Raw genomic sequence first — 12,774 nt, forward strand, 5'->3', positions numbered from 1 at the left:
TCACACCTGCTTCAATGCAAAAATTACTGTTCTTCAAAAAGCCACATTCAAATTTTAAGAATGTTTGTCCTACATTGATTGAACACTCCTGCAAAGCAATAGGGATTATGGAGATGTTTTCTTTGATATGCAAGTATAATTTTTTCCTCTCCTACAGGAAATTAGTTTCTACACTAAAACACAAGTATGCAAAAAAGAAAGTTGGGCTGCTTATTTTTTCCAGTGGATCTCTGCCACTACACATTTTCATCTGTAACTTTTAAGCAAAGGAGGTTACCAAGAATAATTGCTGTTTCTTTTTATTGCTTGTGCCCTTTTTAGAACAGGTTTGTCATTTGACAGAGAATCCAACCACAGTCCTCATAATACAATCACTGATAGGTCCCTTCGGAGAAGAATAGGCAATTCAGTATTCAGGTCCCAACTGAGTCAGAAAAAGCCTGGATTTAAGTTCTACCCCATTCTCTCCAGGGAGATAATTCTTTATTTCTTTTTTCTGTTTCATTTCTTTACTTACATGGACCGAGTTAGTTATTATGGGAACACTATTCACACTACTCCATTCATCTAGTAGAGTAACTTGTTTTTTAAGTAATTAAGTGCATTCTACCAGCCTGAATCTATCTATAGTGGTATCTGCAGAGTTAACTCAATACCTGCATTTAGTTCCAACTCCAAGCTAGGATAGATGATTGCTAAGATGCTGAATGTTCAAGAAGAGAAATAGGAAATGCTATGCACATACAAATTCTGCACATTGTCTCTCCTTTGGTTTGCTCTGAGGTTCTTTGTGCTGCAAATTTCTCTTACGCATTAAAATTTTTAGTACTTGTTTCTTGGTTACTTTTGACCAAGATTTGGAGGAATTGTTGATATACGGGAGAGGAGGCCCACCATCCCAAAGAACCACAACTAGCTGGGATTTAACTGCATCTGCCAGTACTGTCAGGGCACTCAGAGGCTGACACCACACCAAATGTCTCAGAGACGCTCAGTGGAAAAGCAATTAGTGACTGTCAAGCTGCAGCCCGATAAATTCTGACTGGATGTAATGAAAAGCACATTTTCCATGAGGTTGGGGCAGCCCCGGGACAGGCGCCTCAGAGAGGTGGTGACATCTCCACCCTTGTAAGCTTTCAAGGCTTGAGTGAACAAGGTGTTAAGCAACCTCATCTAGCTTTAAATTTAGCCCTGCTCTGAACAGGGGTTTGGATCAGAGACTTGCTGAGGTCACTGTTTCTAAATCTTCCTACAATTTTAAGTTCAGTGGTAGGCATTGCAACACTGTACTGCAGCAAGCCAGACCAACTGTTTGTTGATACTGTATGGACTAGAGTTTGTCAGTCTGTTGTAAAATAAAAAGCAGAACCAATTCATGAATGCCATCCATTTCTTCATAAAGTTATCACAGATAATGGCATATAGATTTAGAAATAGGTGCTCTTTATCTGACTTGATGTAACTTCAAAAGGTGCCATCGCTACAAAAAATAGTATAAAGTTGTTACATTATTTTAATGTGCATTTTACTCATTCTTCCATATTGCAACCACTTAAAACCCATGTTTATGAGCAAGTCTCCAGTCTTGTTGGTTATCCTAGGGAGCTGCCATGCATGTCAGGAACAGTCTAATAGACCACAGCACTCCCTTTCAGCATTACAATCTTTGCTAACAAGCAGCCACAGGGTGAACCTAGGTTGCAAAGGAGCCTAGGTAGAAAGTGTAAGTTACCCAAATAAAGACATGAAGAAGAAGAAATCTGGGAGGAAGTGGCAAGGAAACGAGCTATAGGAAAAACCGCACAGCAGAGACCTGCATATGTCAGAACAGAGCATGAACGTACTTGGCAGGAAAAAGGGATGCTGCAAAGACTTAAAATGAGAGTCTGACTGAAGGGCTTGCTGTTTAGAGAGAAAATGCCAGTTTTTAAATAAAGAATGATCAAGCCTTGAAAATTAAGACTTTAGTGAAGACTCAAAAGAACCCTCGGTTTGCAGGAGACATGTTTTTAAACATGCCTTCATGTGAAAGACACTAGTTTCTGAAACTACAGAAGGGTTTGTATTCCATGTGAAGCCAGAGAGGAAAGGCACTGCATGCTCATGGGATCAGAAAGAACCCCTTAAATGCTTAGACAGGGGGGTTTAGCAGCCATCACCAAAATTACTGTCACCCCTGCACCTCTGACAGTAGAAGCAACAGGGAAGACAGCATCTTGGGATGTTGCTGGTAATGCAAAGATTAAGTAAGCAGAACTCTGAACAGCAACACTAACTAGCAAGGGGAGCTGTCAGAGAATGAAGCCATTGTATCACCAGGGAGCAAGCCAGCCAGGCAGGACAGCTAGAGAAGTTCTGCGTTCATGTTTCAAATCTGAATGAGTCACTGAGCAGAGAAGGGCAGAGTCAGAAGCAGAATGCAATTCACACCACATTTTCCTTTACAGATGTATAATGTCAAGATAGACTCATTTCTTCCAAGGGAAAAAAAAAAACACAACACATTTCTGAAGGGGAAGTTAAACTAATTTTATCATCTGCAAAATGTACTTTTTTTACCATTCAGTCTGTATACATTGCCTGCTTTTTCACCTACCTACAGGGGAACTCCAGCATCAGATCATAATTAAAGAGTTCAAGAACATTTCCATTTAATTGGAAATGCTTACCCTCCTCACTTTTTACATGTCTAGCTCTTCCAAAGGAGTATTATGCAGCAAGTAAAATTAGCCCATGGGAGTTGATAAGCCTTAGGATTGATTTCCGATTCTCAAACTCATTTGAAACAATGCTGCCTCCAAACCACAACTCAGAATTGCACAAGACACGTGGTACCTGCTCCATCCACATCTGATGGGAGCGTTGAAAATTTTGGACACGCAGACAGGTGTATCAAATGCTGGATGCACAACCTCAGAGCACTACCTGCTCTGCAGGCTGCCTGTTACCCAGCTCAGTAACTCTTGGGAGTGGATGAATCCTCTGGTTAAGGGATGAAATGAGAGAAGGAAAGCCTAAGCACCTCTAACAGGACTGGAGGTTACTGGATCAAAGGTCTAGCCAGTACAGTATGGCACCTCCAACATCAGATACAGAGGGAGAGCCCAAGAGAACAGTCCCTATGTTGCAATTAACACCACCCCCCTATAGTCTCAAGCCTCAAAAATGTGTGGCTTGGGGACCTCTTTATCCATACTTGGGGCTTTTTAGTTTCATTCTCTTCATTGATCTGTCTTCCATTAATTCATCCAGTCACTATTTGAACTCAGGCAAACTTCTAAGGTCCACAGCCCTCGTTTTCACCATCTGAAGAACTATCATCAGCGACTATGCAGCTTCATTAGCAAACTCTGTCCCGATGGCTTTTGGGCAGAAGGGAACAGATCCTTCAAACATCACTGTTTTTTTCCTTCCCAGTGGAACTGACCACATATTTCAACGTCATGCTTATCTTCGGCAAACTGCTGATCCATACGAAGGCCACTATTGCATTAACAGCTGCAAAGTTCCTTCAAGAGCCTTTGGTGCGGAACTTCATTAAACACACTGGAAAAATCTAAGCAAGCCACACAAAACCAGATCATCTCTCCGCATGACTGCTAAGTCCCTTGCAGAGCTCCTACAGACTAGCAATGCCCAGCTTCCTTCAGCCATCAAACATGTCTCTCCTTACATCACATTTATCAATTTATCCACCAGCACCATTATTTAGAACAAGTTTTTTGGTTTTAAACTGATTAAGAGATGTTCCCACACCAGCACACACCAACCTCACCCACAGTGAGCATACCACAAAAAGCTGATTCTGTTTTATGAATAAGAATACACACCACAAGGCCCAGATCAGTAATCAAAACCATAACAATCCATACACCCTAGCTCAGTTTCTCAATTTAACCATAACATGTATTATCTCCCACTTCTTCCAGCAAGTTTTGCAGGTGTGTAAAGCAACATGAAAGTATCATCATTCAACAGGACAAGCTTTGAAATAGAACCAGAGCAAGCCTGTCCTGGCAGGATAGCAATGGTCCAATGTTCATTTATGCACTTTCAAATACAAAGGAAACTGTGAATGGAATTCCAGCTTTATTCAGACAACTTTTTAAGCTACAAAGAGATCCCCAAAAATCAGTTTTATCCCCAAGATTTCAATTAAAATATTGTCAAATCTTCTTTTTAGTGAGTTCTAACAAAACAAGTGAAAAAGAATGACTTTGTAGCAGGCTACATCAAATGCAGTCTCAATAGTCCACAATAACCCTTACTCAGAGATGCTTAGAATGCAAAGTTACAAAGACAGCTTTATTTCATTCCTCACCCTATCCATTACTCCAAGCAGTTCAGAAAGTACAGAAGGAGATACAAGAGATAATCAGAGCAGTGATGTCAGCAGTATCTGAATAACCTATTATGGGAGACCTCTCCTATTGATCTGCTAATAGCCTCTTCAAACAGACCTCACACTCCAGGAACAGGAGAGTGGTGGAAAAAGGGTCCCAGTCAGAAAGCAATTACATTAGCTGGACATGAGCTCACTTGTTTTTCAAGAAGATAGAGCTGCTTCTCAGGTCAGTGTGCACCTTGGCTTTTATTCATCTCACAATACAGCTTTGTCCTCTACGACCAGGTTTTGAGGGCAGACCTTTCAAAAAGTGGGACTCGGCACCAATTCGCAGCAAATTCATAGCACTGCCATCGCATGACATGGTGTGGCAACGTAGCTCGGAAGACAGCTCCCTCCTTCCCCACGGAAACTTGTCTGAGCCACACAGCTCAAGCTGTCAGCTCTGTGTGCTTTACTTCATGGACTTCTTTTAACATTTTCTTTTCCATTTCACATCTTCAAAGTTCACATTACAGAGAAGAAAAGCAGTCATTCCCATGAAATCTCTGCTTCTGCATCTGTCAGAGACAGACACCTTCTGCAACACAGTCAAGCATTCTGCCCATTCTTGCTCCAAATAATACAGGATTTACAGCTCCTGCCATTTCCATTAGTCTGACAAATTTATCAACAGCCTCATTTCTGACATCTTCCCACTTCTTCCAGCATAACACAAAAAGAGTAGCAATTTTCTGTGAACATCTGAAATTTGGAAGCATTTAAAAGTCCAGAAGAGGGCTTTAAGAAAGCTGGCAAGGTTGTGAGAAACATGCCAGACATCTGTAAATCTCTGGCTCACTTTGTTTTCACCTAGAATTTATTCACAAAGTGGGCAGCCTGTTACTGCATCTCCTGCCAATACCTGGCTACAGTCAAACACGCCTGCAATTTAGGGGCATAGACTTAATTATACCAGTAAATTAAAGCATCCATTTTCTCTGACTCTAGAAGAATAGAAAGTATCTGGGCAAAAAATACAGGCTGACACATATTTGCTTTCCAAGCAGTATAACATCTACAGCTTTCCAAAACAACCACTCATGTAACACATAGTATCCATAATAGACTCCTTAAGTATCTAATTTGTGGTGGGATAACAAGTAAAATGCTTCAGGCTTGTGCACAGGCACTTTCAAAATACATAGTCTAATCCTTTCTCTGTGACACATGCTGCTTTTGTGTATACAACCTACAACCTTCTAGTGGCCCCAGTTGCAATGAAGTCACAAAATTTCTCAAAATAATTCAGTTCTGGCACAAGGACCAGACAACATCAGATTAAATTACCCCAGGGAATGCTGAAACAGTTGCTCTCTATTCACTCTCCCTATTCTGCCTATGGCTGTACTGAGTTTGGTCAGAGGCCCCACTCAAATATTTATTTTTTTGGAGGAAGGGCCCTGCTCTGATCACTCATTCTTCAAATGGAAGCCTGCCCATACCTTTGACTATTTACACTGCCCTTCTTCATATGCTTTTTAATTCTGGGGTTTTTTTCAGGGAGAAACAGGACTGCACTCAACATTCAAACACAGGTGGATAATTGGCATGGGACAGCAAGGATATCTGCAATAGCAACACTAATTCCTAATATCAGTTGGCTTTTGATCACAAGTATCAAGATGATGTTTAGAAGTGTTTAAGCTCAAATTGTTTCTTCTGAAGAACAAGAAGCACCTTCAGGGCCCATCATCATTTACAGAAATTCTTCCCATGGGACCAAATCAAGTTTGTCCACACCAGACATCAGCCAGTTTATCATGAGGTCTCTCACTACTTCCTCAGCTTCGTTTTTAACCTCAACAGCTCAGTATCACCAGCATCATTTATCAGCTGTCAAACTTGTATCCCACCACTTGCTTCTAAAACTCCAGAATTACCACATTTCACAATAACAGGCAAAACCTGTCCTGGATAGCATGCTAAACTTATTTTTAAAAATCTGCAGAAAGGTAAAAATAGCACATGACAAAGTTGAATGAGTCACAAAAGTCAATATTACTAAACACAAGCTGAGAGGAATCCACCAAATTATGTAGGCACCATGACATCCCTAAATCATCTATTACCACTCAGGAAACCTCACAGTATCAGAAATCCTATGGGATGAAGTAGTGAACAACCAGAGAGGCCTTTTCATGCCATGACACAAAGCCATGGTGCTCATGTATCACCCCATCCTAAAGATTACAAGGAGCCTAGAGAAGGCTAACGCAAAAATCAGATTTATGGAATATATTCCATAAGACACTAAGCACAGATGGATCTTCAGCCTCAAAAAAAGAAGGAATCTAAAGCAGTATAAAGCTAACTGACAGGTGGACATGGAAAAGTTATTCGCTAGTTTCTCAAGTAATTGGGGATTAAGGAGATGTACATAGAAATATACCAGTTAAATGAACAGAGGCAAATAAAAGCTAAGAGGAGGGAAGGCCTTTTCCATGTGTTTTGTAAATAAGCAATGGAACTCATTATCACAGAATGTTAGAAAGGTTAAGAATAAAAGCAGGTCCCAAAAGGAAAAAGCAAAAAAAAAAAAAATCAATGGCCTCACTGATCTTCTGGCACCAAGAGGCACAAAGCTGACACAGAACTAGAGAAGCAAAATAAAAGGGAGAACTTTCACCAAAAAACCCCCCCAAAAAACCCAAACCACCACACCGCTTTTTCAAAATAAACAACTGTAAGGAGAGGAGAAAAAGGAACAGCCAAGACAAACACAATGGGGTGAGCTAAAAAGGATCAAACCTGAGTTTGGACAAGGCATCTAGAAAGCTCTGAACTCTGCTATCTAGAGGCCAACATTCAGGCTGAGCCAAGGCATGCACTTGAAGGTGCATGCACTTGAAATGACTTCCACTACACAACAAGCGTCAAAGTGAACTGGCCTTTTCACACAAGAAAAATCAGTTAACATAGCTGCTACCACCAGTTATAAGGTAAACTAGGTAACTAGGACTTTGGCCTTCAGTGTGACCCTGCAGACGTTACATGCTGCTGGTAATTAATCTATTTCTGCATTAGGAAAACCCAACTACATTCTTAAAACTCTGCAACTGCTTAACAAATCATATTAACACAGCGAGTTAACAAAAGAAGCAAAGGCTGCCAAAGTCAGCTGAAGCTGGGAGTTCAAAGAAGCAGCTGATAAAACGCTTCAGTTTCTGAAGGAAATAACACACTTGGTTAAGAAAGTGCCAAATTTGGGGGTTTATGACTTTTGTGTCTCTTCTGCACACCAGGGACTTTCTGAGGAGCACATTAACAAGATTCACAAAGATATCAAATCTGGGCTCTCCTCGGTGACCTCCTGTGCAAACACCAATACTCCTTAGCTTCATTTAACTTGGATATTCCAACTAGTAACACAAGCTGACCTGATGGCTTTAAAGTATAAAAGACTTATTGACACCTCTGAAAATCCTTCAGTGTGATTTATTTTAAACAGAATTATAAAGCAGCTTAATATGTTTTAAAACTTAACATGTTAGACTGTTCCATCCATCATTAAAATGCCAACATACCTGTCACACCTAAAAAGATGAGAACAATCATTGATTTAGTCTGAGTTTTTTGACAGCTATTTTACTGTCTTTTCAGAATCATAAACTTAGCCACTCATTAACACTTTCTCAGTGGGCTTCACCTCACAAAGTCATGGTGTTGAGGAATCTAAACACTTTCCTCTCTTATTAAGAGAGGAGAAGTTATAAAAGCTTCATTTTTTAAATATTTCCAGTGAGGGATACAGGCAGAAGCACGACTGGCAAATTTGGATACCTCCACTTTCTATTATGTGTGATTCTTAGTGAGCTTATGCCTACACTTGGCAATTGTGCTGGTAAAGGAGCTAGCTGGTAACCAAGATCTCTCACCATGACCAGAAGCAATTTAGCAGGAGTTGTGTCAGCTTGGCACCTGGCATTCTGCGGCGTGATGGGACTCCAGGAGGGTAGGGGTACCCATCTTCTGCTTAAAATCTATTCCCAAAGGTTCCTCTTTCCATAGTTATCTAAGAAAACTACCCTCCAATCCTCAATTTTGTCACACACTAAGCTCAGGAGACAATGCAGACCGATCTCAGAAATGCTTATGTCTCCAGATTTAAGAAGCAAGTGCCCCTTTGTCTGCCACACCCTTGTCTTTCAGCAAAGATATTTTTCAGACTACATTTGGATTTGTATGAAAAAGTAAACTAGGTATGTACACACTACATTTCAAATACTCACCCAAGCACAAGTTTCAGTGCTGAAGCATCAAACAGCAGCTTACCACGGCAGAGGTCTTCCCAGCTAGAAACCCACAAGCATCCCAGTTTTGTCAATCCCTCCCTTCTTGTTCTACAGGAAGAGATCCCTTCTTTAGATACACAGTTTTTTAAAGGACCTCACTATGCTGCACTGGAGGCAGTTTTGGAAGCAGACAGAAAACAGGAAAGGGTTTTAAAAAACAGAATCACAGATTACTTTTTTTTAACCCTGGTAATGTTACCACGCTGCACAAAACAGCCAGCTTCTGGTCATCACAAAGACCCACCTATGGAGAGCTTCTTGCTTGACTTTGCCTTGTTACAAGGCTCAGCACACTCACCTCGCCTGAGTAACTGTATTTCCCTTTCAGGATCTGCCGATACAAGCGGGTACGGTTGTCATCTTCAAAGGGCATAGTGCCACTCAGGAGAATGTATGATATCACACCCAGCGCCCACATGTCCACAGAGTTCGTGTAGGGCTTCCTGACCAGGATCTCAGGAGCAATGTACTCTGGGGTCCCGCACGTGGTTTTCATCAGGCAGTCGTCTCCCTTCTTCCGAGCGCTTGCCAGTCCAAAGTCCGTAATCATGATTTTGGAATCTGTTCCTGGATGATAGTACAGCAGATTCTCTGGTTTTAAGTCCCGGTGCGTGATCCCCAGCGTATGCAAGTACTTCACACCATCTAACACCATCTGCAGCACCCGCGTAGCATCTCTCTCGGTAAAGGAACCTTTAGCAATGATTCGATCAAACAGTTCTCCTCCAGTTGCCAGTTCCATCACCATGTACACACGATCCTGGGTCTCAAACACCTCAATAAGCTGGATGATATTGGTGTGCCGAACCCGTCGTAGCACACTGAGCTCTGACTCACACACCTCCCTCCCCTCCCGATATTTGGTCTCTATCATCTTGATCGCATAGGGCTGCTTGGTAGCCTTGTGTTCCACCCGTACAACACGGCTAAAGCTCCCTCTCCCGATCAGGGCTTTAATGTCATACTTGGCTGTCACTCTGGGGTCAAATTTGGCACGGTATTTAGCCACTTTGTTCTTGCGGGGCTCAGGCTGGTCCACGTGGGCAGGCAGGTGGTTCCCGGGATAGGGGTTAGCGTGACGGGGAGGCGAGGGAGAGCCTGTTTTGATGACAGTCCCACAGTCATCTTTGATGAAATGCTTGTATATGTCATTATGGCCTGTGTAAGGTTCGACTTTTTTAACCAGGTCTAGCTGCACATCTTTAGGGGGCTCGGGAAGCACTTTGCTTGTCCCACAGCCCATCACTGAATGGTGTTAATTCCCTATCAAGGCATTTTCCCAGGGCAGCATCAGCAGCAACAACATCCAGGGCAATTCCCAGATTTGAACCTTAGGAAAAGAATGAGAAGAAACAGATAAACAGAAATCAAGGTAGCAAGTGGTTCACATCTCAATGGAGCCCTGCTACCACAACTAAGAGTTTGGGATTTTCACTGTACTGCACTACAGAGCATGTGCAGTGCTTTGCTGCTTTCATCACACGCTAGTGAACAGTGCCTACACAAACACACTCACAGACAGAACAGATATCTGTGAAAATCAAACAGTATCTCTTTTTATTAAGCATAGTTTGTTTTACACTTCTAGTGGAGCACTGAATCAGTGTCACAGAATGGCTGAGGCTGGAAGAAACCTCTGGAGGTCATCTCATCCAGCCTAACTGCTTAATAAAAACCCAATTAAGGAGAGAGTCAAGCATTTTCTTTGATTTTGTTTAATCTGCTCAACTTCCTAAGACAGCAGCCACTCCATATCTTATAGTTCTGAATTTTTTCACTAGAAACTCCATAAAGTATCTCAGCAACTTGTTCATTTAACAAATCTTCCTAAGATTTTCTTTATATTGAAGCTGTACCAATGTCTTAAACCTCTCCCTACTGTGCTTCTGGGGATCAAGGAAACTGCACAGGAGGCAGGGAATAAGGAGATAGAGGCACACTCTTTTTTAAGGTGCATTTTACTGATTAACTCACTCCATCCTGTGCAAAAAGGCAGCCCTTATTGAACCAGAACAGCTTTTAGCTAACAATTCCATCACCCTACAAACCCAAAGAAATCAAGGTGGGCTTTGACATATTTTAACATCCTGACTCAGCTTTGCTTTTTTCTGCATCTTCAGGTACCAAATGGCACTTCCGGTTTTCCATATGGAGCTGCATGTAGGAATGGGAATTTCTACCAGCTGTTCCAGCCTAGAGCAAAGGGAGGTCTTGCTCATCACACTGTATTCCAACAGAACCAAATCAGCTGCACTTCAACAAGTCTTTAGGTGCTGATTAAAACAGTATGACTGGCTAGGAGATGGAGAAACTGCCTGTATGTGCTCTGGCAGTTAGCCAAGCAGTTTTAATTTCTACTCTTTGGCTCAGAGCCCATCAATATGGTGCCTGAGCCTTCACAGAAGGCTAAAGAAAAGCTGTTAGCCTTGAAATGTAATCGCACGCCTTACCATCACCGAGCCTGTCTTCACTCATTCACCACCTCTCCAAGCAAATATTCAGCACAAAGAGCAGAACGGGAACCCCAGCTGGTCTTCCATCAGGACAATTACGTGGATATATAAATGTTTTAGAGGGACATCCAGAAGAAGTTTATACTACATCCAATCTGGAAAGAAAACAAGGCTTTAGTTAAGATTCAATTTCAAAATCAGACATCATCAGAGTAACTTCTTATGGAAGACCTCCTGGCAGTAGCGCAAAGTCAAGCACACCAACCACGCACAAACATGCCTATAGTAAGGTGCAAGTAGTAGAAGCAAAAAGCAACTTCACAGAAATCTTAACTGACTTTCACCAAGTGCTATGCCATAACTGCATGTTCTTTCAGATTAAAGTACCATGACAAAAAAGTAAATAAAATACTCCAGCTAGTCTTGAGTAATGCCTCTGAGAGTTTTTCGCAGCATTATTGTACCTTAAAACATATTAAGTTAACAGAGAAATGGAATGAGAGCATCCACAAACAGCGTAATTCCACATATAGAGAAGCAGCTGTGTAAAATATCCCACCCGTAGACAAAACCAATGAGGGCCAAACACTGAGCTTGAAAATGTCATATATAAATCCACTAATAACATTAACCGAGAACAGGCATCAACTACCAGTATGTCAGTGACTCCTCCTCATATGTGTAAGGGTCTTGGTGAAGCCTACAGAACCCGAGCTGCATGCCACAGCCAGCAACAAAACACTTAAGCCCATGTCAGTGCAGGTAGAAATGCTCCTGTGTAATAATCACCAATGGTTTGGGACCGGGAACGGTTTGGGACCGGGTATTAGAGAAATGGGGCACTACAAGTCCCCTCCGAGCAGGAAATCACATACTCGGCAGATGCCAAGCTATTTGAGAGGAGAACAAACCTGAGCTGCAGGTGTGAGTGGTGAAAGGGAACATGGTGTTTGTGTTATGTCTATCCACTTCCCTCCTTGGACAGCCAGCACCTTGCATCCCACGGCTCAGCAGAGCATCCTCCACCTCACTGTAAATATCAGGGTCTTAACAGTTTAATACCTAAGGGTATCCCTCTGGACAAGGAGTGTCAGCTACGTGACTAACCCACCCAAGGCCTAGCAGGCCTTCCACCACCAAGTAAATCTCTCTGAACCGGAAGCTATTTAATTTTGCTTTTCTGAGATGCCAGTAAGGAAATCTGAAGATACCAGCTCTGAAGTGCTCACACACAACATCCTTCAAATCATACCTATGCCAGAGAGCAGAGCTGAAAGCACCTTACCTTTAGTTTTACTAATAGATCTCAAATGTGCCTCTTACTGCCTGACATAAATCTGGTATTACCAGTCACGTGGCTGGCAGCGGAAGCTTTCGGTGGATTTCTGAGGGGAAACCCGGGGCTGGGGCTCCAGCAGCACTGCAGGCAGCGTGCTGGAGCCGGTGGCAGACCAGAATTGGTCGAACCGACCGGGATTTTCAAAACTCGGATCGTTTTTCATAACTCAGCCCGAACTAGACAGCTCTTCCCCCACCCTTTCCAGGGAGGGGACCCAGGGCCGGTGTCGGTAGGCGTCCCGCGGCAGGCTCGGCTCCAGGCCTGGGAAGCACCGCACCCGTCCCCGTGAGGGGACGCTCTGGG

At 42.5% G+C, this 12,774-nt stretch overlaps 1 protein-coding gene across 1 annotated transcript in view; it reads right to left on the reverse strand.

Moving 5' to 3' along the window:
- The window catches only part of PSKH1 (protein serine kinase H1), a 38,128-nt gene extending 25,418 nt beyond the window's left edge, over positions 1–12,710 (reverse strand). The window contains exons 1-3 of the mRNA XM_026856887.1: positions 12,418–12,710; positions 11,130–11,287; positions 8,978–10,009 (exon numbers count right to left, since the gene is read on the reverse strand). Of these exons, the coding sequence (XP_026712688.1) occupies positions 8,978–9,922 (945 nt within the window). The 5' untranslated portion in view covers positions 9,923–10,009; positions 11,130–11,287; positions 12,418–12,710. The remainder of the gene's footprint in view (positions 1–8,977; positions 10,010–11,129; positions 11,288–12,417) is intronic.
- Between the last annotated feature and the right edge of the window lie 64 nt (positions 12,711–12,774).

This window comes from Athene cunicularia, assembly GCF_003259725.1.
Source record: "Athene cunicularia isolate RWA chromosome 11 unlocalized genomic scaffold, athCun1 chr11_part1, whole genome shotgun sequence".
NCBI lineage: Eukaryota > Metazoa > Chordata > Aves > Strigiformes > Strigidae > Athene > Athene cunicularia.